Raw genomic sequence first — 25,364 nt, 5'->3', positions numbered from 1 at the left:
GTGTTTTGATGCACCTGGAATGTATTTAGCCAATTTAAATTAAAGATTCAATTAAGCTTTAAACTAAATAAATTGTCTCTTTTAATATTTAGGAATGCTATGCCAACTATACAAAGGAGAAAAGAGCACCTTTTCCTGTGCTGCTGGGAAGCATTGGAATGATAGGGGATGGTGCTGGATCTGGAGGCTCCTCTTTCACTAGTGACAAATCCGGGTATCTGCTAATTTCCATTCCAACCACACTCTCAGGAGAAGAGGAGGGCACAAAGCTGTCAGGACTGTCCCTGGCATCACAGTGATCCTGAACCCTGTTAAATATTAAATACACATTTTATTGGTTTATCTAAATACATAGTCAACCAAGCAAGTTATCACAATTATAGAGTATCTTTGTGACTAAAGTATCAGCATTTAAACGAAAATGTACACTCTGGCTGTGATTATACTCCTATAGGCAGCCCAAAGCCTGAATGAAGAGTGAGCAGTATGATTTGCAATCAAAAGCAGGGAGATGGAATACCAGAAATTGCTGACAATAGATACATAAACATACAAGACATGACTTAGTAGTGCTTGGTGAGAGAAAATTAAGTCCTGCTATATCACTTGATGCTGGCTCCTTTTGCAGGCATAGCTATGTAAAACAGTCGAATTTGTAGAGGCTGATTTCATGACAGCTGAAGATTTACTGCTGTTCAGGGGCTCCGGCATTCAGCAAAATGGCAGCCTCCCGCAGGAAGAAATGGTAACAATGCTGGAAGCAATTTACAGTACACTCATTTTGGTAGCATAATTATTAATGTGGAATGTATGTTCTTTGCTAAAGAACATTATTTTTATCAAGTTGTTATGGATAAAGTTTTACTATGAAACAGATTGTCTTAGCAATTTCCGATTCAATTAGAGTGAATGTGCCTCCAAAATTGTGTGTTTCTTTTTGGATAGATTATGGAAGGGTTAAACTCCTTACCAGTTTTTTTTTTCTTTCTTTGCTTTCTGCATACTACTGGGGAAACTTCCCTTTGTTTCCCGTCCCAGAGATGCATCTCGAAATTAGAGGAAATCCACCAAAGAGAGGAGCATTTCTTTCTTAGACAGTTGTCCCCAGATCAGGAATCCCCACCTTACCTCTTGTTTTGGGGACAACTCAAAAAAAGAGATTTTTAATACAGCTTACCTGTAAAATCTTTTTCTTGGAGTACATCACGGGACACAGAGCGGCATTCATTACTATATGGGTTATATGGAGTACCTTCAGGTGTAGACACTGGCAATCTTCAAACAGGAAATGCCCCTCCCTATATAACCCCCTCCCATAGGAGGAGTACCTCAGTTTTGTAGCAAGCAGTATGCCTCCCAAAATGGTCCTCAAAAGAGGGGTGGGAGCTCTGTGTCCCGTGATGTACTCCAAGAAAAAGATTTTACAGGTAAGCTGTATTAAAAATCTCTTTTTCTTTATCGTTACATCACGGGACACAGAGCGGCATTCATTACTATATGGGATGTCCCAAAGCAATGCTTACAATGAGGGGAGGGAGAACATCTCCAAGACAAAAGGATTTAATTTAGAGATATACTCAAATCATAATAAATCCAACTTATTTGAGAAAAATAATCTTAAATTTTAAATTTAACTCAAAAAAAGAGGAGCCCCCGGAATCCGAGGGTCTCAAACTGCAGCCTGCAGCACTGCCTGCCCGAAGGCAGTATCAGTATTCCTTCTTACGTCCAACTTGTAGAATTTTGTAAATGTGTGGACAGAAGACCAGGTTGCCGCCTTGCAAACTTGAGCCATAGAGATCTGGTGGTGCGCTGCCCAGGAGGCGCCCATGGCTCTAGTAGAATGAGCCCTTAATGATACTGGAGGAGGCAACCCTTTCAAGCCGTAGGCCTGAGTGATCAATTGCTTAATCCACCTAGAAATGGTGGACTTTGCAGCTGCCTGCCCCTTCTTGGGCCCATCCGGTAGAATAAACAGGACATCTGTTTTCCGGATCTTCTCTGTAGCTTTAAGATAGGCCTTCATGGCCCTGACAATATCCAAGGTATGCAGCAACCCTTCCTTTCTGGAAGTAGGTTTAGGGAAGAAGGATGGTAATACCAAATCCTGGTTCAAATGAAAACTGGATATGACCTTCGGTAAGAAGGAAGGATGAGGGCGGAGAACGACCTTGTCCTTATGAAATATAAGATATGGTTCCTTACAGGATAAGGCTGCCAGTTCCGAAACTCTTCTTGCGGAAACTATGGCAACCAAAAACACCAACTTCCTTGTCAGTAGAACCAAAGGAACTTCAGCCAACGGCTCAAACGGTTGTTTCTGTAAACTCGACAGAACAAGATTTAAATCCCACGGACAAAGCGGGGATTTAACTGGAGGTTTAATACGTAAGACCCCTTGAAGGAAGGTCTTAACCAGCGAGTGGGTGGCCAGTGGCCGCTGAAACCACACTGACAGGGCAGAAATCTGTCCTTTGATTGTGCTTAATGCCAATCCTTTATCCACTCCTAGCTGGAGAAAACTTAAAACTCTATCTATGGTGAACTTGCGAGGAAGCCATAGCTTGGACTCGCACCAGCCTATATAGGCCTTCCAGACCCTGTGATAAATCACCCTAGAGACCGGTTTCCTGGCTCTGATTAGGGTAGAGATTACCTTCTGAGACAGACCTCTACCCCTGAGAATCAAGGATTCAGCTTCCAGGCCGTCAAATTTAGATGCCGTAAGGCAGGGTGGAGGATCGGACCTTGCGATAGCAGGTCTGGCCTTAGAGGCAGAGTCCAAGGGTTTCCCACTACCATCCTTAGGATTAGTGAGTACCAAGCCCTTCTGGGCCATGCTGGAGCTACCAGGATAACTGGTATGTGCTCCACCCGGATACTGCGCAGCAGGCGGGGTAGTAACTGGAGCGGGGGAAACGCATAAAGAAGCTTGAACTGATGCCAAGGGCAAACCAGAGCATCGGTTCCGCAGGCCATCGGATCCCTTGAGCGGGACATGAACCTGTCTAGCTTCTTGTTGAGTCTCGATGCCATGATATCCACGTCCGGCACTCCCCATCTTTGGCAGAGTGCTTGAAAGACTTGTGGATGCAGAGACCATTCCCCCGGCCATAGAGTCTGGCGGCTTAAGAAGTCCGCCTGAAAGTTGTCCACTCCGGGAATGAATACTGCCGATATGCAGGGCACATGAGCCTCTGCCCATAAGAGAATCAAGCTCACTTCTCTCTGAGCGGCCTGACTCCTGGTCCCCCCTTGGTGATTTATGTATGCCACTGCCGTGGCATTGTCTGATTGAATTCTCACCGGGAGCCCCTGCAATTTCGACGTCCAAGCCCTGAGGGCTAGTCGAACAGCTCTGAGCTCCAAGATGTTGATGGGTAAAAGCTTCTCTGGCTTTGCCCAAATACCTTGGCGAGTGGAACCATCCACAATCGCTCCCCAGCCCGTCAGGCTGGCGTCTGTGGTCACTATCTTCCAAGCCACTGGGCTGAAAGATTTTCCCTTCAGTAGATTGAGGGTCTAACCACCAACACAGACTTTGCCGGACTCTTGATGAGAGAGGCAACGGGATATCCAAGGCCTGTGGCCTTCTGCTCCATGCTGACAGGATGGCTGCCTGCAGGATGCGAGTGTGGCTCTGGGCGTATGGCACCGCCTCGAAAGTAGCCACCATCTTGCCTAGTAATCTCATACATAGGCGAATAGTCGGTTTTTTCTTGCTTAGAACCAGTAGGATTAATTCCTTGATGGCTTTGACCTTCCTCAGAGGTAGGAACACCCCTTGTTGTTCCGTGTCTAATCTCATGCCGAGATATTCCAACTGCCTTGTGGGCTGGAATGTTGACTTTTCTTGATTTAGGACCCAGCCGAACCTCTCGAGGTATTGGACCGTGAGGGCCACTGCTCGTTCCAAGCCGGGAGATGAGTGGTCTATGACTAGGAGGTCGTCCAGGTATGCTAGGATCGTGACCCCTTGGATCCTTAGCTTGGCTAGGATTGGAGCTAGAACCTTCGTGAACACCCGGGGGGCCGTAGCCAACCCGAAGGGAAGCGCCACGAATTGGAAATGACGCGAAGCCACCATAAAGCGTAGATATCTTTGATGTGGCTGATAAATTGGAACATGAAGGTAGGCATCCTTTATGTCTATGGACGCCATGAAGTCGTCCTTTTGGAGTGTGGCAGCTGCTGACCGCACGGATTCCATCCGAAATGAGCGGACCTTTAAGTATGCATTTACCATCTTTAGGTCCAAAATTGGCCTGACATCTCCATTGGGCTTTAGGATGATGAATAGGTTGGAGTAGAAACCCAGCCCCTGTTCCAGGACTGGTACCTCTACTATTACTTCCTGGGAAAGTAGATGATCTAGAGCCGACCTTAATGCGGCTCTTTTCTCCAGATCGTTTGGAATCCTCGACTCCTGGAAATGAGGAGGAGGAAACCTTAGGAACTCTAGCTTGTAGCCTGTGGCCACGGAAGACCGTACCCACTCGTCGGGAATGTTGGCTTCCCAAATCTCCGAAAAGAGTCGCAGCCTTCCCCCCACCTTCGTGGGTGGGGGCGCCCCTTCATGAGGTAGACTTGGGGGCTGGTTTTGCTGGCTTGCGAAACCACTGCCTCTTGCCCCTAACAGCCTGTCCTCGTGATCTGCTGTTGAAGCCGAAGTTTGTTCTTGCAGGAGGCCGTCGATACTGCTTGGCATTAGAGGGCCCCTGCCCAGGGGAGGACTGTCGTTTAAACGCAGGTCCCTGAACCCTCTTCTTAGTTGGCAAGAGAGTACTCTTGCCGCTTGAAATGGTCTGAATGTATTTATCTAAGTCCTCTCCGAAGAGCCGTCCTCCATGGAAGGGAAACCCTGCCAGGAGCTTCTTGCATGGGGGCTCAGCCTCCCAGCTTTTTAACCATAAGAGTCTTCTCATATGGATAAGGGATAATGATAAACGTGACGCTTGTTGGATAGAATCCTTGATTGCGTCTACCGTAAAACATATGGCCTTAGGGACATCCGAAAATTCTTCTGCCTGCTCGGCAGGAATAAGTTCAAGCATTTGCTTAAATTGATCCGATAAAGCTTGAGCGACTCCAATCGCAGCCACGGCTGGCTGTACTACTGCCCCTGCAGAAGTGAAGGAGTTCTTAAGTAGGGCTTCCAAGCGTCTATCAACTGGATCTTTGAAAACCTGTACGTTTTCTACAGGACATGTTAACGATTTGTTAACACATGAGATGGCTGCGTCTACTGCAGGAGAAGCCCATCTCTTGGAAAACTTTTCTTCCATAGGATATAAGACAGAAAATTTCTTAGGTGGAAAGAAAACCTTGTCTGGTTTGTTCCACTCTTGGAACAAGACTTCCTCCAATAGAGGATGGATCGGAAACACAGCACTGCTTTGAGGCGCCCTCAGTGAGCCCAAAGCTGAAAACGTGGATACCTGGAGATCTGGTACAGGTAGGTTGAATGCCTTATGGACCAAGTCCGTCAAGCCCTGAATCCACCAGCTCTCCCTCAGGGAGACTGCCCCAGACTCCTCTGTATCCGGATCTTCGATCCCTGAACCTACCTGGTCTCTGTCCAAGAGGTCCAATTCCCCAGAGGAAAGGACCTCCTCTTCCGAGGGTCCGCGCACGGGTGACGGAGATCTATTCCGCTTACTACCCCGCATGGCTGCGGCTATCATTTCTCCCATGCTTCTCCGCATCTCATTTAAAGAGGCGAGTAACACCTCCTCCGTGACCACCTTAGGGTTGGGTTGACTCGCGTCAGCTCTAGCCCCAGACCCCGATGGCCCAAAGGCTCCCTGTGGGGAAAGCAGCGGCATAGCTCTATCCGAGACCTCAGATTCTGCGGGGGAATCCCCACCTTTTGTACCCTCTGCTCTTGATGCCATGGTACAATACCGAGGTACACCTGCTACTTATTGGTACCTGGGACTTATAATAGTTAAATGCCCAAACACCTGTTTGGGGAATAAAAAATGTTTCCTCTACCCTAGATGACACCTTCTTTTTTTTTTTTTTTTTTTTGTTTTTTTTTTTTCAAAGAAAAACTTTTCTTCTTTTTTTTTTTTTTTTTTTTTTTCAATCTAGGCAAGAAAAAACATTCTATCCCCCTGAGTAGTATTGCCAAAGAAAAGACTATGAGATGGAAAAGAAAACCAGCCTATTCCTAGGCTAAACCACAATCTTCTGAAGACTGTAGTATTCTTTCTGGCCACTGTGTGTCCTCAGCGCCCCGTGCTTCACTCCAGTCCTTCCTCCCTTAAGCCAGAGAAATGAATGAGCTGTGGCATCTAAGGAAGGGCCGCCCCTTCCTTTAAACCACTGACCCGCCCTTCCCCCCCAGCTAAAACGGCGCCAAATGCGTCTATAACACGTGCACGCGCACCGCGCGCGCGCCCGCCGACGGGGGGGGGGGGTTGGGAGGAAGGGCCTCTCTGTTCCTGCAGCCGCAGGCCTGGAACACACGAGGAGGTCAGCGTTTTGCCTGCCTTGCAGGCATGAGGGAGAGGACTGGATAGAGCATCGCCTGGAGGCTTGCAGGTAAGCATAGCTCTCTGACACACACATACATTGTACACAAAAGGCCCCACTCACAGCTTTTGCAACACTACCAGGGAGGTCACTTTTTATGGGGAAATATAACATATAGAGCCATCCTATCTTCATGATATGTGACTGGTTTGCCAGATGCAATGCATAACCTTTAGGCATGTCCCCTGTGACCTCCCAGAAAAAACTTGCTAAGAGCCAAGCCCCGCAGGTTTTTTCCCCTTACTTACCTGCTCCATGCCGCAGGACTTTGCCAAGCAAGAGGTCCAATCTTCCCCCATCTCCGTGGGGATGTCTAGACCTTCAGGCCCTGGGAACCTTCTTCTTCCATGAAGGATCCACTGTCCTGGGCCCATACAGCACCCTGGCAAACAGAAAACATTAGGCGCCCCAAAGGTTTTCTAAGTTCTGGGCCCAGGGTCCAGCTCTCTTAAAAAGAAAGCATTATGGGCTATACCCCAAGGGTTTGGGGTCCGGTTACTGACCACTTTAGCGCGCAGGCTTTTTTGGACAGAACCGGTAGCTCACCTAATCCCAAGGATGCGGAGGCAAGCTAAACCATGACTAACACCTAAGACACTGGCGTAAAAACTGAGGTACTCCTCCTATGGGAGGGGGTTATATAGGGAGGGGCATTTCCTGTTTGAAGATTGCCAGTGTCTACACCTGAAGGTACTCCATATAACCCATATAGTAATGAATGCCGCTCTGTGTCCCGTGATGTAACGATAAAGAAATTTGGTATTTCTCTTAATTTCTTTTTCTTAGTGACACAAGTGACCAGTACAAATAGAGGGGTGCATCTACCCAATGGAGACACAGCAATAAAAACTTGAAAGAGAAACCATTTCCCGCTTTTGTTAACAAACTAAAAAAAAGGTTCCTAGAGATATACAAATGTAATCAATAAGGTAAAAAACAATATGCCAAGTGCAAGGTGAAGTGCCTTGAAGGCTGACACACAGGTAAGAATTTAGATGGTAAACTGGAGGCATATGACAACATTATTGGGATCATCACAAATCTCTAAACCTCACTTGGACTGATGAGAAGACTTGGAGGCGAGGTGATGACTGTTCAGTATCAATCAGCACAACATCCCTGAATTACATGATTACAAACACATCAGTCCTCATGTGAACAATCTGATTTACTGGAACACTGGTGGAATCAATTAATACCTTTGGAGACTTTATTAAGCTGTATTGCCGAGCATGCGATTGCAAGGCAAATACTATTGGTAAGTGCAATTCCTTAGGGCGTGGAGTCACTGCGCACTTATGGTGTGGTGGAAGGTTTCAAGCAAGATTTTCTAAGAAGATTGAATGGACACTGAGTTTAATCACTTGAAATTTTTTAACACTTATGGACTTGGCTTGAGTGGTTATCACTTATTGTTTTTTGACCACTGGATGAACGTTCTGAATAAAATAGATATATATATATCTCTATCTATAGATATATATTTTTGTTTGTAGTATATGTGTGATATACTCTTCACAGGGTGATTTATTCACACACTAATATAGAATTGTTCATTCACTTAAAGTGGTTGTAAACCCACTTTTTTTTACTTTTGCCTACAGGTAAGCCTATAATAAGGCTTACCTGTAGGTATAAAGAATATCTCCTAAACCTGTACGATTTAGGAGAGATTCCTCTCGCAATGCGCTGCCGATTGCAGCGGCGCAGGGGGGATCCTCGGCTGAAGGGCCGGCCCCGCCGACCCATGCCGGATTGAAATCTCCCGCGCGCATGCGTGGGAGTGACATTATCCCCGCTCCAGCCAATCACAGTGCTGGAGCGGCGATACCCGGAAGACACGCTCGGCGTGGACCAGGTAAGTTCCCTACCTTGTTCCGAGGTAAGTATTTCATAATGAGCTAATATGCGGTGCATACTAGCTCATTATGGCTTTTACCTTGCAGGGTTAAAAAAAAAAAAAATGTATATGCGGGTTTACAACCGCTTTAACATAGCACTATTATTTTGTTCACTCAGAATTATTACACAATTTTTAACTTATGATTCCACCAATGTGATCTATTTGGTAGAATGCTCTTGCTAGCTACAGTATATACTGGCCATATGAAACAAACATATGTGCAATGTTATGAAAGGCAAAAAGACAATCGTGTCCTGCAGAAAATGTCATAGGAAAGATCCTACGTTCACCTTTTTAGCCATTTAACAAGTTAAAACCAAATGGTGTAACATTCATTTTTGGGATCGAAAAGAAAGTGAATGGACATATAAATAATGAGCTTTTATTCTAATGGGATACATGTTGAATTCAATCTTAAATGCTTTGTATAAGCCCTGTTGCAGTATATTGTTAAATGTATTCATGCAAATATGTGTTTAGTATAATTCGTCAAGACCCACCTCAATCATAGAGGGTTTGCTTTTTCATGACTTTTATTGGAATATATTGTATATGAATTGGAGTGTTTATACACCTTTTAGTGTCTGGGATTGTAAGGGTAAATATTACTAGTGGGCAGAAACAAGACAGACCTTAATATATATTAGTCAGCTTGTGCTCCCTCCCCTTGATGAAGATGCTCATTCCTTTGAAATATGTTGGGAAGTAGGAGAGCGCAAGCATGATTAGTCCAGTTGCCCAGGGTTACCACCAAAGGGAGCCTGCCCCTGATGGAATATCATCCTCAAAATCTAATTTAATGTAGATGGCCATATTTTATGAATTTAAAATGGACTTTGTTCTTTTCTTGTTACTTGAATAATAAAGCAGGTATCGTTTTATATATTTGTTTCCTCTGGGTGGATCGCTAGAGTTTCATATCTCCTTCACCCTGCTTTACAGGGTGTTATAGGTTTCATTAAGATAGAGACTGGCTTACCTCAACTCCTCCTGATTATTGTGAGGTGGTGTGGGTAATGAAGCTGGGACATCCACTGATTTAGGTCCCTGAGTTATGGCTCTAGCCAAAAGATCATCCTGGGACCTGAAAGGCAGGTGGAATTGTTTGGGTCCCAGAGCTTTGGTAACTGAAATGAAAAAGTAGAACATGAATGCAATGATAACAGCAATACACAGAGATTGTGATAATATATTTTTATGTAATAGGCAATATTAAAGATACCATGTCCTCCAAGAATAGCAGCTTTTCCTGCCAGCTCTTCAGTGGTGGCATAACCATTCACCATCTTCTGGCAGGCCACTGGAGGGGGAGTTGGTGGCAAAGAGGCTGGAGGTGTGGGTGGATTACTGAGATTATTTTGCTGTTAAAAACAAATAATATGACTGTGTTATGAAACTGTTAAAAAAAAAAAAAAAAGAAGATACAGACTAAAATAAAATTTCTACAGAAAAAAAATTGCATCTCTACAAATTATTCATGTAGAAAACCAATTTAGAAAACAAAGAAAAAAGAAAAAACACAAGTAAGCCTAATGAACCGTACACATTTGTGAAAAAAACACAATTGATTTGTAGAAAGGTGCAGGGTACAGAGATGGTTAAATAACAGGTATGATATGGTACCGCATGTTGCTTAAAACCTACTACTAACTTCATGTGCATCTTGGCACAGGTCCACTTTAAGGGGTTGTTAAAGGTACAATTGTTTTTCCCCTAAATAGCTTCCTTTACCTTAGTGCAGTCCTCCTTCACTTACCTCATCCTTCCATTTTTCTTTTAAATGTCCTTATTTCTTCTGAGAAATCCTCACTTCCTGTTCTTCTGTCTGTAACTCCACACAGTAATGCGAGGCTTTCTCCCTGGTGTGGAGTGTTGTGCTCGCCCCCTCCCTTGGACTACAAAAGAGTCAGGACGCTCTCTATGTTGCAGATCGAGAAAGGAGCTGTGTGTAAGTGGGACGTCCTGACTCTCCTGTAGTCCAAGGGAGGGGGCGAGCACGACACTCCACACCAGGCAGAAAGCCTTGCATTACTGTGTGGAGTTACAGACAGAACAGGAAGTGAGGATTTCTCAGAAGAAATAAGGACATTTAAAAGCAAAATCGAAGTATGAGGTAAGTGAAGGAGGACTGCACTAAGGTAAAGGAAGCTATTAAGGAAAAAAATTGTACCTTTACAACCCCTTTAACTGCTTGCCATACAGGGCGATTTTGACATTTCTTACGCACTTGTTAAAATCTGCATTTTTTTTGCTCTAAAATAAGTTTGGGTTGATGCACACTAGGCGGCGAGAACTGTATAACGTTCGGATGGCACATATTGTACATGCCTTGGTGTTTTTGCGCTCATCTAATGCAAATTTTCAGGTAAATACAAAAAGATGATGCCAACTAAATGTCATTGTGGGATCCCTTACAGAAACATTGTGGCGATGTATGGGCTGCTGTTGTAGAGTTGGATCACTTCTGTGTTGTCTGAACTAGATGCCTATTTCTAAAGCGTATAAAAACTATTTTGGAGGATAATTAAATAGGTCAGTACATTCAAAATTGATATTTAGGTTTTTGGTAGATATTGGAGAATCTCCAGCAATAGTGTGTAAAGATTCAGTATGGATAGAAAGAGCAGGGAACTGTTGTAAACTGAGATTTGGCAGCTGGAGCCCTCGGACCTACAAAAAAAACCAGCATGCGACTTCATTCAAATTCCAGTAGTATCCGAAATATCACTTTTGCATAGGACTGACCTTTTTGATTACTTCCTAGACTTGACTAATGTATCCAGGATTCAATCTCGTCTTTGTCTTTTCATTTATCTATAAAAAAAAATCCTGGGAGGATACAGTGAGGGAAAAAAAGTATTTGATTCCCTGCTGATTTTGTGACAAAAATAATTAGTCTATAATTTTAATGGTAGGTTTATTTTAACAGCGAGAAACAGAATGACAACAAAAATATCCCAAAAAATGTATTTCAAAAAAGTTATAAATTGATTTGCATTTTAATGAGTGAAATAAGTATTTGACCCCTTAGCAAAACATGACTTCGTACTTCGTGGCAAAACTCTTGTTGGCAATCATAGAGGTCAGACAATTTTTGTAATTGGCCTCCAGGTTTGCACACATCTCTTTGCAGATCCTCTCCAAGTCATTAAGGTTTCAAAGCTGACCTTTGGTAACGCGAACCTTTAGCTCCCTCCATATTTTCTATGGAATTAGGGTCTGGAGACTGGCTAGGCCACTCCAGGACCATAACTACCTAAGGCCCGGAAGGATATGCCCCCTAAATGACTGGGCAATTTTTTGCGATACAGCACTGCGTCGCTTTAACTGACAATTGTGCGGTTGTGCGACATCCCCCCCCCCCCCCCCCCCACAAATAGAGCTTTCTTTTGGTGGTATTTGATTACCTCTGCGGTTTTTATTTTTTGCGCTATAAACAAAGTGAAAATTTTGTAAAAAATTTTATAAAATAAAAAAATGCTATAATACATATCCAAAAAGAAATAAATTATATATATATATAAAAATGTATTCATCAGTGTCACCTGTCAGAATAGGGATCCGCCTTGGTTACAAAGGCAGATCCCCATTCGGCCTCTGTTTACTGCGATCTCGAGTCGCCGGAGGACATCGAGCACGCTCATGCAGCAGGCGCAAGAACAGGCCTGCAACTGCGCGAGCCAACGTACGGCGGCGGCTTGTGCCGGAAAGCCGACCTGCTGCCATACAACTGTGGTTGGTGGCGGTTAAGTGGTTAACGTGCTTCTTCTTGATCCACTCCTTTGTTGCCTTGGCTGTGTGTTTCGTGTCATGGTCATGCTAGAACACCCATCCAATACCCATTTTCAATGCCATGGCTGAGGGAAGGAGGTTCTCACCCAAGATTTGACGATACATGGTCCTGTCCATCGTCCCTTTGATGCAGTGAAGTTGTCCTGTCCCCTTAGCATAAAAACACCCCCAAAGTTTCCACCTTCATGATTGATGGTGGGTATGATGTTCTTGGGGTCATAGGCAGAATTCCTCCAGCTCCTAACATGGCAAGTTGTGTTGATGCCAAAGAGCTTGATTTTGGTCTCATCTGAACACAGCACTTTCACCCAGGTCATCTCTGAATCATTGAGATGTTCATTAATAAACTTCAAACGGGCCTATACATGTGCCCACTTGAGCAGGGGGACCTTGTGGGCTCTGCATGAGTTCAGTCCTTCACGTCATATTGTGTTACCAATTGTTTTTGTGGTGACTATGGTCCCAGCTGCATTTAAGATCATTGACAAGATACTCCGGTGTAGTTCTAGGCCGATTCCTCACCGTTCTCATGATCATTGGAACTCCATGAGGTGAGAGCTTGCATGGAGCGCCAGACCAAGGGAGACTGACAGTTATTTTGTGTTTCTTCCATTTGCGAAAAATCACACCAACTGTTGTCATCCTCTCACCAAGCTTCTTAGCGATCGTCTTTGCAGCCATTCCAGCCTTGTGAAGGCCTACAATCCTGTCCCTGACATCCTTGGGTAGCTCTTTGGTCTTGGCCATGGTGGAGAGATTGTATCAAATACTAATTTCACTCATTAAAATGCAAATCAATTTATAACTTTTTTGAAATTAGTTTTTCTGGATATTTTTGTTATTCTGTCTCTCACTGTTAAAATAAACCTACCATTAAAATTATAGACTCATCATTTCTTTGTCAGTGGACAAACATACAAAATCAGCAGGGATGAAATACTTTTTTCCCCTCGCTGTATCTTTCCACCTATGTATAGGGATACAAGCAGACATAACTACACATTTCAAGTACATCTTCATTAGCACCATCTTGTGGCTAATCTATAAAGGGCAAGCTAGACATCTCATAAATTCAAAACACTCTAAATCATAACAAATTAGTTCGAAGCATTGTAAATCTTGTATAGTATATTATAATATATTAATGGCCAAACCTTGAAAATCAACTGGGAATAATAATCCGAAACACCATCAAGGGAGGCACAGCCGAAGGTCCCTAGAAGACGACTACCAGCACTTATTGGGCCAGTGCCATAAGGAAGAAACTGTGCAAAGTTCATTCCCACAATTGGCTCAATTAGAGGAAGTAGAGAGAGTTGCTGTAAAGAAAATAGGCATGTAAAATCTAAAATGTATTATAGTGAATAGAACCACACTGCTAATTTTTCAGTTCAATTAAGTCCACAGATGAAGAGATTTTAAAGAAAACAAAGTGGAGCTAGCATGCACATGACCTGGAGAAACTTAATAAAACTGAAAGACAAGAACCTAAAGTTTCTGAAGTATTAAGGATTGTCACCTGGGTAGGTAGCCCAACATTCCACAAAAGCTGCCAACAGAAGGGTCTCCAACCGACTTCCCTATTAAAGTGGTTGTAAAAGTTTTCTTTTTTTTTTTTTTTAAATAAACATGTCAATACTTTCCAGCTCGTTTTGCACAGAGTGGCCCCCGAAAGGCGTTTTCTGGGGTCCCACGGCGGCTGTCTCGGCTCCTCGCCACCTCAGATAAAACCCCCTTTGGGAAAAGCCCTCCCAAGAGGGTTACCTTGCGGGTGCGCTCCCGAGTCCTGTATTCAACGCCCATAGCCACCGAGTAAAGGACACAGCCCCGCCCCATTGGATTTGATTGACAGCAGCGCAAGCCAGTGGCTGGGCTGCCATCAATCTATCCAATGAAGAGCCGAGAAGCCCGGGCAAAGGAAGAGCGTGTTTGGGATGTAGGACTTTCCAGGGCTCAGGTAGGTAAAATGGGGAGGCTGGGGATCCGAAAATCGTAAGATGTTTTTTCACCTTAATGCATAGGATGCATTAAGGTGAAAAAACATGAACCTTTACAACCCCTTTAACCTAAATCTTCATGAACCAAAGGTGGAGAGGTGTGTGTTTTATGTGTATATTTCTGGTAAACGGTCTAGTCCCCCAGAAAACTTGCAGTTTTTGCACACAGCACCCTCAGCTTGAAACGATTACCGGTAACTCCTTTTTAATATTAAATTAGGTTTCATTTTCCATACTGCAAACGGACATGCTTGGTGGGATTTATCCCAGTAATTGTTTATAATAGCTTGTTCCACCAGACCTGTGAAGTTACTGCACCCACCAATGAATCTTAGCGGAAGCAATACAATGCATTTTTTTTAGCTTGGAAAATAAGAAAACCATAAGTATATAGTGAGAAAGCTAACTGTAAAATATGACAGATATTTTACAGTTGAATCCAGAAGTTTTAGTATAAAGGGATTGGAAGATTTGTCCCCAAATCAAAACGCTCCAAAAAGCAAGGAAAAAAGCGGGCAATTGGACTATCGCGGTACAGGTATATGAATAAGATATAGTATAGGACACAAATATAAAAAAGTAATTCAGTTTTATTCATAAAAAATCAATAACAGACAATAACATTCATGCTTAATTAAAAACTTTTAATGGCAGACCACATGGATCACCATAAGAGGAGTCCCCACATGGGGGAAGTATCCAAATGGGACATGGGTTGCGGAGGGCATCTCTCCTAGTTTTGCGGTTGAACCGCTTCATCAGGAGAATATCTGCAATCAGTTAATAAATTGATCAGAAAAATGACAGTTCAAGAAATACAGTCTCACTTATGCAAACAAGGAACAAAAAATATATTAGCAGGGAAGGGGTTAAATCAGAGCTGCCTACCTAGGGCCCTTGCCAGACTGGGGACATCAAAGTGCCACGAGGGGAAGCCGCACCACTGCGGACATAGTGTGGGGAGCATGCCATGGATGGGCTAGCTGTCCAAAATGATCGAAGAGATATGTCAATGGTAATAAGAGCAATTGGTATACATAACCAGGGAAAGGCACAAGTGGGGGGTGCTGGTGAGGCCTCCCCTCGTGGCACTTTGATGTCCCCGGTCTGGCAAGGGCTCTAGGTAGGCAGCTGTGATTTAAGCCCTTCCCGCTAATATATTTTTTGTTCCTTGTTTGCATAAGAGAGACTGTATTTCCTGAACTGTCATTTTTCTGATCAATTTATTAACCGATTGCAGATATTCTCCTGATGAAGCGGTTCAACTGCGAAACTAGTAGAGATGCCCTCCGCGACCCATGTCCCATTGGGATACTTCCCCCATGTGGGGACTCCTCTTATGGTGATCCATGTGGTCTGCCATTAAACATTTTTAATTAAGCGTCATGGTCTGTTATTGTTTTTTTATGAATAAAACTGAATTACTTTTTTATATTTGTGTCCTATACTATATCATATACATGTACCGCGATAGTTTAATTGCCCGCTTTTTTCCTTGCTTTTCTGAGCTTTTTGATTTGGGGACAATGCTTCCGATCCCTTTATACAGATAAAATAGAAAAATAGCCGGCAACTCCTATCCGTAAGAAATATTGGCACATAAAAAAACAAAAGAGCAGACATGTTTCGGCTGAAGAGCCTTGGTCACTGCAGAAACCAAGGTTCTTCAGCCGAAGCAAGTCTGCTCTTTTGTTTTCCTATATGTACCAATTAATACTTCTTACAGATTGGAGTTGCTGACAATTGTTTCTACCTATTTGGGTGGTGTTTGGAGGACACCGTTGTTTGTTGGTATTCCCCTTTTCAGAGTCCTTTGTTTTTAAAATATGACAACTATAATAAAAATGACAGGCAATCAGAAGTCCAAACTTAATGCTAATATTTCATGTTTAAAGTGGTTGCAAAAGTTTTTACCTTGCCACATTCTGTGCATTAATGATAACAAAAAAAACTTTTAATCGTAGCTCCCCCTAAATACTTACCTGACTCGATCTCCATCTAACTGTAGTGTGAGTATACCTCTGCGCTACCCAAAATGTGGATAAAACCAAAATGAACCTGATGAAGTCACGTGCCGTGACATAACACGTAGGGCATTCTGGACAGGAAGTAATGCAAGAGACTGGCAAGTCACTGTATTTACACCTAACAGAGCTTTCTTTAGCTGTAAGATTTGCTATTTTAATGAATTACTGTTACTTTTAACTACAACATTATAGAGGAATACTTACTTTTAACCTAAACATATGGATTGAGCGTGGGAGATTGAACCTTAAAGGGACAACCACCTAGAGTAATCTGGAGATTCCTGGAATAACAGGAATAGAGCCAAGTCAGATGTAACATCATCCCGGACACTACATATGTAAGGCTTTATTATTGCCTAAGGTGGAAGTTCTGTGAGCATAGAGGAGGCACAAGAAGGTGAAAGCACACCGTTTTGGTTTTATAAACGCACAAAAACAGCACTTTATTGGGAGAACATTGCATTTACTACTTTCCCGCTGGATGAATGAACTATTCTATATTTTAGTTTGATTATACACCTGATCTCCATCTAATGCTGTGCACATCTGCAGCAGCTCTTCTCCCCTCCATCACAGGCTTGGTGAGTCAAGTGGGAGCCATTGCCGTCAGTCAAAACCCGTGAGCAGAGAGCGGGGGGTGGGGCTGAGCTGCCATGTCTGAATAAACGCAAACAGCCCAGCTCAGGATCGAAAATGCAATAGTGCCCTTGCAGGAAGTGGCTTCCACTAGGGGGGGAGGGGACTGAGTGGGGATATAAACGTCATAAACAATGGAACAGTTATCACAACTTAAACACAGTGAGTAACTCACAGTATAATGTTGCATATAAATAAAAATTCACATGTAGTATGTCATAGTTAAGGTATAAGCATACAAATTAGTGGACCAGAACTTTCCTTAGCCTTTAACCTAAATGTAGTAGAAAATGAGGTAAACCACCTTCAACCAGTGAGAATTCCACCTCTTACCCAATAGGGGTACTGGTCTCAGATTGGTCTAACATTGATCTTTACTCTGCAGAAAATTTAAATTCGTGCCAGCAAGACCACCTTAAAAGATTTGTCATGATTATCTGTATCAGAATAGTGCATAACAAACATCTAAGCTTTACAATCACTTTAAAACTGTTCCAATAAATGGACTTTGAAAGAAAATCTAATATGAATGTTTACCTGTTTTATATGCGTGAAAGTCTCAGAAGAGGCAAATATAGAGGGTTTCTGCTCCTCTTCCTTCTTCCTTTTCTTAGAGCGAGGGGTAGCAGCCTTGTCTGTATTTCTCTGAACCCTCTTATTCCTTGGTTTCTTCTTCTCCGTATCAAAATCAGTTCTTGAGAGCGGGTTCTGGTTAATATTAAAATTGACCAGCTCCTTATTTTCTGAGGGGTGCTGAGAGAAGAAATAAAGGTGTCACATTTATTGTAATCAATGTTTAGTACAGTTTTTGTATGAATCAAGTCTTGAAATATTTGCAAAAAAAAAAAAAAAAAAAAGATTTCTAATATGGATTACTCATGTATAGGAAAATGCTATGTTTCCTGCATAATGTTCACTTTAGAGTTATTTCATTTAAAATATTTCCACAGCTGTCCACTATAATGGCTACAAGCATTTTTTACATCAAATGGCAGGATGCAAAAGGGAGACCTGCTCTTTACTGTCCTGTGATTGACTTTCTAAGGGTCCTTTCACACGGAGCGGACCGTTTCTGTGTCCGCTCCGTGTGTCCGCCAAAGCTCAGCAGGTATCCTCCATCATCCCCGCTGAGCTGTCGGCGGATAGGGCGGTCCCCGCACACAGTGCAGAGACCGCCCTGTCTCTGCTCCGCTCTCCCCTATGGGGGATCGGATGCAGACGGACCATCTGTCCATCTGCATCCGATCCGTTTCGCCGAACGGAAGAAAAATAGGGTTTCTTCCGTTCGCAAACGCGGATCCCGACGGACACGGACGTTAGCGGATGCTCCATCCGCTAACGGACGCGATCCCATAGGGATTCATTACAAGTCCGTTAACGGACTTGTAATGAACGCAAGAACGGTCCGCTAGTGTGAAAGGACCCTAAGGCCGACTAGCAACAGTAAACAGAAACTGCCAATCATGTAGTACAATATCCGGTAAACTGAAAAATGGTAACAAATCAGAGAGAACTTTCTCCTGATTTAACAGACAACATAAGCAACTGTGGGGATTTTTTAAGCCAAGCTCTCACTTCCAGGATTTGTAAAAAAATGTTTCTCTTAATGCAGGTATAGACAAACTAATGGTAAACCCAGTAGGAAAGATTAAAAAAAAAGGCATTTTACAGCACCAAAATGTACTTACATTTACACTAATAGAAAACTAAAGACAAAAGTATAGCAAGTAATAAACCAGCATTGGAAAGGAGGGTGTCCTGTATACTCCAAGCTATGGTATTTACAGCAAGTCTTTAATGGAAATCTTAGAGCACATGACACAGACTGAGTATTCATTGTCCATTGGACATCCCCAAGCAATGAATGAAAAGGGTGGGCAACAACAAGCAGAACTGTCCCAACAGGCTCAGTAACAACATGGATCAACAGACCGAACTTCAGAGTGCAGCTGCAAGAACCTTGTTGGCGAAAGCTGCACTTGCAGAAAACTGGACATCCACCTGGTAGAACATTAAACAGTATGAACAGAAGACCAAGTGACAGCCTTATAAAGCTGGGTAACAGAGGCACAATGTTGAAATTGCTCAGGTAATTCCCACCAATTTGGTGAAAAGAGCACATAATAGAGCAGGAGCAGCCTAGTCTTTTAAAGTGTAAGCTCTTGTGAGCTTTACCCATCGAGCAACAATGGATTTGAAGAGGTTCCGTGTGAGATCAGTACGATGAATATGGAGTTCAACTTCCTAATATAAACTGCAGCTTTGAGGTAAACTCTGATGGTTCTCATCATGTACATGTCCCAATAATCCACACCTGGGATGTGGACAGCAGGGATTGCTGGACAGTGTTTCTCCATTTATAAGATGCTCTTGCCTGTTTTTTTGTTTTTTTATAAGGCTGCATGACTCCTGGTGTCCCCTTGGTGATTAACCTCTTGTCGACCGCCCTATAGCACAATGTCTGCACTTCTATGTAGGGGACCCGTCACACCGATCAGCGGTTGCCGGTCACTGAATGTTTGCTTGCACCCACAGTTTTTCGAACAGAGACACAGGATCACAGCAGTGGAAGTGCAGTATATATGCTATAGGGCGGTCTCTGTAAGTGGTTATTTATACCCCTCCCATCCTTAGCAAAGAAAATAATGTATTTACATTGTTGCAGCATCTCCTTGTTCACTTGTAAACAACTTCCCCTGACTATCCTTTAAGGGGGGGGAGGGGGGCCTATATGTCTGTGCGTTTACTATTAATATATTAAAAAACATTTTTTGATTTCACTCCTCTCCAATAAGTGTCTATTTTCACTACCCTGATTGCACGCTTACATTTCTTATTGCATTCTTTGTAAATTTAAAATGCTGACAATGACCACTTGGCTTTATACTTTTTAAAGGACAGTTGTATTTCTTTAATATGCCTTTTTACACTCAAATTTAGCCACCAAGGTTTAACAGGCTCTTTTATACGTATTGCCCATTGGAAGACACTGGCTAATGCCATTAATGAATTCCCCCATTTCTTCTGGAGATTTTTGTTTCTAGAATATCTTCCCATTTAGTGCTTTGACCACTTAAGGACCGGAAGGGATTTACCCCCTTAATGACCAGGCCATTTTTTGCGATACGGCACTGCGTTGCACCCAAACAAAATTTATGTGCTTTTCCCCCCACAAATACCTTTCTTTTGGTGGTATTTAATCACCTATGCAGTTTTCATTTTTGCCAAAGAAAGACCGACAATTTTGAAATATATATATTTTTAACTTTTTGCTATAATAAACATCCCCAAAAAATATGTAAAAAAATGAAAATTTCTTCTACATATTTTTGGTAAAATATATAAATAAATAAAACAATCCCAATAAGCGTATATCGATTGGTTTACGCAAAAGTTATAGCGACAAAATAGGGGAAAGATTTATGGCATTATATTATACATTTTTACTAGTAATGGCGGTGATCAACTATTTTTAGCAAGACTGCGACATTGCCGCGGACATATCGGACACTTTTTGGGACCAGTGACATTATTACAGTGATCAAAGATAAAAATAGCCACTGATCACGGGGTTAAGAGTGTCCTAGAGAGGTGTTACTAACTGTGGGGGGAGTGGACCAATTGAGTACAGAGAGATTGTTACTAGTGATCAGGAACAGCAGACGATCTCACTGAACTCTCCTGTCAGAACGGGGATCTGCTTTGTTTACTTTGTCAGATCCCCATTCTGCCTCTCTGAGGAGCGATCACGGGTGGTTGGCGGACACCGCAACCGCCAGACCGGTGCAACGACTCCCCCGCTATGCAGCGGGCGCCCGCCCACAGTGCCTCTTGCACGAAACAACGTATGGGTACATTGTTTCGTGCAATAGGGCCACCCTGCCCCAGTATATATATATATATATATATATATATATATATATATGAAGTGGTTAACGTATGGAGTGCAGTTTAGTAAACTTGGCTCTCTTGAAATTCAACATTCAACATTTCTTTTACCCAGGATTTACGATGATACTCATTCATTGCTCTTGTACAATTAGTTGCAGTTTGGCAGACAAACTGCAGCAATAACTGGTTTTAGAACTGGGCCTGCCAGAGAAAACCGAGCCTTTAAGAGCACCTAAAATGTACTGTCAGCAAAATCTTTGAATTAAAGGTCATCTTTGATATAGTAAGATATTTAAGGCTGAAATGGCAGGGTCTGGAACATAACACTTATTTGAAAAATGTTATATACTGGCTACAAGCTCAGCATGTATTCTTGCAGGGGTGAAAATCTTTTCTAGATTTACCCAATCATCATAGATTGCTCATTCTATCTGTGCATTAACAGGAAATGTCTTTTTAGATTTAGATGATCTCTTGGTACCCAAAAAGGCAAAAGGAGACAGAGGAGAATCAAGTACGACAATATTTTTCCATAAAAGGAGAAAAGGTCATCACCTTAGAACAGTACCAAAAAATGGAGGACTCAGAGTGAGGTAGGGTAATGGGGGGGCACCAAGGGGATGAATCCTTGAAAGCACAACCAGAGTTCCAATCACCTGAAGGTACCAGCATATAATTCAGGGTCTATGAATACCAAGTCAGTGTCCTATACTTTACGATTAATATAGGTTGGCTCAGATAGTGATTTCTTATGTGCACTGGCTAGCTAAAGAGTACTGCAAGGCTAATCCGCAAAACCACCAATTTCCGTAACATCAGATTACACTGAAAACAGAAAGGTGATGAAATTCAAATCTTAGGTACATATCTTTTTCAAAATGGCTGCTTGAAAGTAAGCAACTTTACCTGGAGTATTGTGCCGACAACATGGGTTAAAGTGATTCTAACATTAAAAGTTTTTTTTACCCAATGCATTCTATGCATTAAGGTAAAAAAAAATCCAATACTTCACAACCCCCCCCCCCCCCCCAATACTCTCTCAAACTAGTGCTGTGTCCATCTGAAGAGCTGCTGTTCTCTCTTCCTGGCCCGAGACTCTGAAAGCAGCGGGAGCCATGTCAGTCAAATCCTGTGAAGAGGGAGTAGGGGGCATAGCTGAGCCACGCTGTGTGCATCTACAGATGCAAACAGCCCGGCTCAGGAGCTCTCCTGCATAGGTGTGCCTGCATAGCACACAGCTTGCTATGGGGGCACCTGCAAGAAGAAGAAATGTACAGTACTGACAGGGGACTCAAGAACAGTAAGTAACCTCTGTACAATACCATTGCACAGAGCAGGAAAGTAGAACAGTTTTTTTTTTTACCAAAAAATAAATAAAAATAAAACTTTATCACCTTAACACTTTAAACAGCGGGCATAAATTCACCTTCCCTAAATTCTACTTGTTTTACATAGCATTGACCAAACTCACCAGTGCATCTGCTTGCTTTCCAGCAGACTTTATGTCAACGGGATATTCATCTGATTGTAAAGATTCCTCAGACTTCTGTTGCAACATGACAGGCTGTTTCTTGTTTTTGAGCAAATGTTTTAGTAATTCATTGCCAGATTCCAGTTTTCCTGAGGGTCCAGAGACAGGGTAAGAGTCGGGTTCCATTAAAAGTGCATTGTGCAATGTGGCTTCTTCAGTCTTTAGCGACACTGATGAATTGTTCACCTTTGGGTCAGCTTGCTGTGGAGACGGATCTCCTTCTGTATTCTCCAGTTTTATTTCCTGAATGTTACGTTCTACTTTCGGGTCTGCCTGACCATTTTCTTCCTCCACCCTGGGTTTCTCAAATGCTCCTTTCACATCTTTAGTGACAAGAGGATCTTCTAATTCAACAGAGTTGCTGTTTGCAGTATTTGGTGTAGAGGAACGTATTAGGTCAGCCACATGTTCTCCTTGAGAACTATCATTATTAGGGACAGTAACAGTTGGTGTTGATGCCTCTGAGATACTTGGAGTCAGTGGAGCTGTAGTATCAGACCGCGGCGTTGAGGGTGGAGACTTTAACGAGTCAGCGTCTTCCTCTTTTTTCTTCTTTCGTGGCCTTTTCTTCTTTCCTTTCTCTTCTGGAATGATTTCAGAGTACAACTGTATAAGGGATTGACTTGGACTTTGAAAACCTGTGGCACTTACTGGCCTGTCATGTCCAATAGAACATCCACTATCAGCAACAGGTGATGCCGAGGTGACGTTTGGCATAAATGTGGGTTGACATGATGCTTGTGGAAAGCCTGTTTGAGACTCTTGTCCATAAGGAGAGAGCCCTAATGACCTTTTACCTGTGCTCTGTATAAAAGGTACAGTGGGAGGAGAGTTTCCCATGCTTTGGTGGGGCATAACATGTCCCATTTGTGCTTGATGCTGTGGAGATTGCTGAAGAGGCTGTGGAACTGACATAAAGTCGTTTGGTAATTCAGAGGCAAAGAAAGGCATCTGTGACAATGGTCTGTTATTTAGGTCTGAACCAACCATGCCTTGCTGTTCTATTTCCATTCTTTGCTTTATTGCTCGTTGACGATCTACCTCTTGCATGAGCTGTATTCTTTGCCGCTCTTGCTGCTCTCTCAGTCTTTCTTTACGTTCCCTCTCTTGGAAAGTTTCACTGAAGGGGTTGTTGTCATCAAACTCAACCCTTGGTGGAGCATTGGGATTGTCATGAGCAGCAGGGGCTGCTACTTCAGAACCAGCTGGACGTTGCATCCTTGGTGGATGTGCAAGGTTTTTAGGAGTATGGGGAGGCTGCCATCCTGGCATTCTTGGCTGTGAAGGCTGGCCTGGCATCGTTGGTCCTGGTGGGTGTAGTGCTTGTGGAATTTGAAAGTTTGGTTGGTTAATAGGTGGTGGTGGTCCTGCAGTCATGAGTGCTTGCTGCGGTGGAACTCCAGGCATTAGAGGCGCAACTGAAAATTGTTGTTGCTTGTTCCTGTACTCCTCAATAAGTTCTGTGTGTTCTTTTTGTTGTTTTCGGATCTAGTTAAAGAAAATAATTAAAAACTAGAAATTAGAAAAGAAATTAGAAGGCAAACATACAGCTGTCTAGACAAATGACAGATTACCCAAGTAATGCTTTTTGTGACACTCGGCCATTCAATGGAAGCCTTGTATTTTATGAAAACAAGGCTTCCTTTATTGGCTAAAATAGACATTTTGACGTAATTCGCCTGCCTCTCCCCCTCAACCAATCATAGGAAGCATTGTATTCATTGATAAAAAATACAAGGAGGAAGATTTAATGAAATGGTGCACATAGAATCTGATGCAGCTGTGCATAGTAACCCAGGGGTGTACAATTAAAACATTTTAACCCCCTTATGCCGACATGTACAGGGGTGATCCCTGCAGCTGCAGGCACAACCCCGGTACTGTTTTTTTAAAAACTGGTGACGGCTTTCTTGGGTTAACCACTGATGCGGCTAAGAAGTCACTTGGCTGTTATCCCAAGCATCGGGAGGGGACGTCATTCCTCCCGCCGCCTTCCGCTGCTCGTCTGGGGTCTCCCGGCACACCAGGAGGCCCGATCGACCAGCCGGCACCTCCACCGGCTGATTGGAGACCCTAATGAACCCGGAATCGGTTTTGAGTGAGTCTCGGATCTAGTAACCCGGAAGCGCCGTCATAACATCACTTGCGGTTTACAGAACACTTAAAGGCACCAAATTTGAAAAAGGGACAGTATTCACAGCCAAACTTGGCATTTTGAAGGCTTTTAAGTGCAAAGGAGAGATTTGGGGTTTTATAAACCACAGATTCCTCCATAAAAAGAGTACCTGTCACAAGGAATGTTAACATTTCATTCTGACAGCAGTTAACACGATTGTTATAGAGGTACGAGGGCTGTGTAATGTAAAGGGATCCAGAGGTACGAGGGCTGTGTAATGTATAGGGATCCAGAGGTACGAGGGCTGTGTAATGTAAAGGGATCCCGAGGTACGAGGGCTGTGTAATGTAAAGGGGTCCAGAAGTGCAGGCATGTGCAATGTTATCTTCATTTATTAGCAGGTGAACATGGCCCTCCATGCATTCACATACATTGAATCCGGCCCTTGAGTGGAAAAAGGTTGCCGACCCCTGGCATAGAGTATAGTGGCATTCTGACATAATGCAATTCATAGCCGGCTTTGCATAGAAGTGTCTGGAAGGCAGTTTTGCATAAATATGCCTAAGAAATAGATTTGCATAAATGTGGCTAAAAGACAGATTTGCATAGATGTGGATGGAAGGCAGTTTCTTAAAGAAAAGGATGGACAGCAGTTCTAGCATATGAAAGAAGATTGAAATTAATTTACCGTTTCCAGCTGCTTTTGCACCATGCTCTGCTGCTCAGTAACATGTTTCAGCTGTTCAGCGTCCTCCTCTGGAAATTCACGCCCAGCTTTCTTTGCCGTTCTCTGTTTAGCTGAAAGGGCTTTTTTAGATTTTCTATGAGCTCCAATCTGTTCTTCTAGAAATTTCTGTTGAATTTGAAGAAGTTGCTGAGTTTCCTGGAGCCACTCTTCATATTGTTTCTTTTGAGAGTCATCTAAGGTGATACA

General features: G+C 43.1%; 1 protein-coding gene across 7 annotated transcripts in view; it reads right to left on the bottom strand.

Annotated features, from left to right (window-relative positions):
• KMT2C (lysine methyltransferase 2C) overlaps positions 1-25,364 on the bottom strand; it is a 310,800-nt gene that overhangs the window by 30,557 nt on the left and 254,879 nt on the right. For all 7 annotated transcript variants that reach the window (XM_040352734.1, XM_040352731.1, XM_040352735.1 and 4 more), the window contains 7 exons: positions 25,119-25,351; positions 22,255-23,802; positions 17,430-17,645; positions 13,387-13,551; positions 9,663-9,801; positions 9,420-9,567; positions 130-308 (listed from right to left, as the gene is read on the bottom strand). In XM_040352734.1, the coding sequence (XP_040208668.1) occupies positions 130-308; positions 9,420-9,567; positions 9,663-9,801; positions 13,387-13,551; positions 17,430-17,645; positions 22,255-23,802; positions 25,119-25,351 (2,628 nt within the window). The remainder of the gene's footprint in view (positions 1-129; positions 309-9,419; positions 9,568-9,662; positions 9,802-13,386; positions 13,552-17,429; positions 17,646-22,254; positions 23,803-25,118; positions 25,352-25,364) is intronic.

This window comes from Rana temporaria, chromosome 5 (assembly GCF_905171775.1).
Source record: "Rana temporaria chromosome 5, aRanTem1.1, whole genome shotgun sequence".
Lineage (NCBI taxonomy): Eukaryota > Metazoa > Chordata > Amphibia > Anura > Ranidae > Rana > Rana temporaria.
This window is presented reverse-complemented; position numbering and strand designations above follow the sequence as displayed.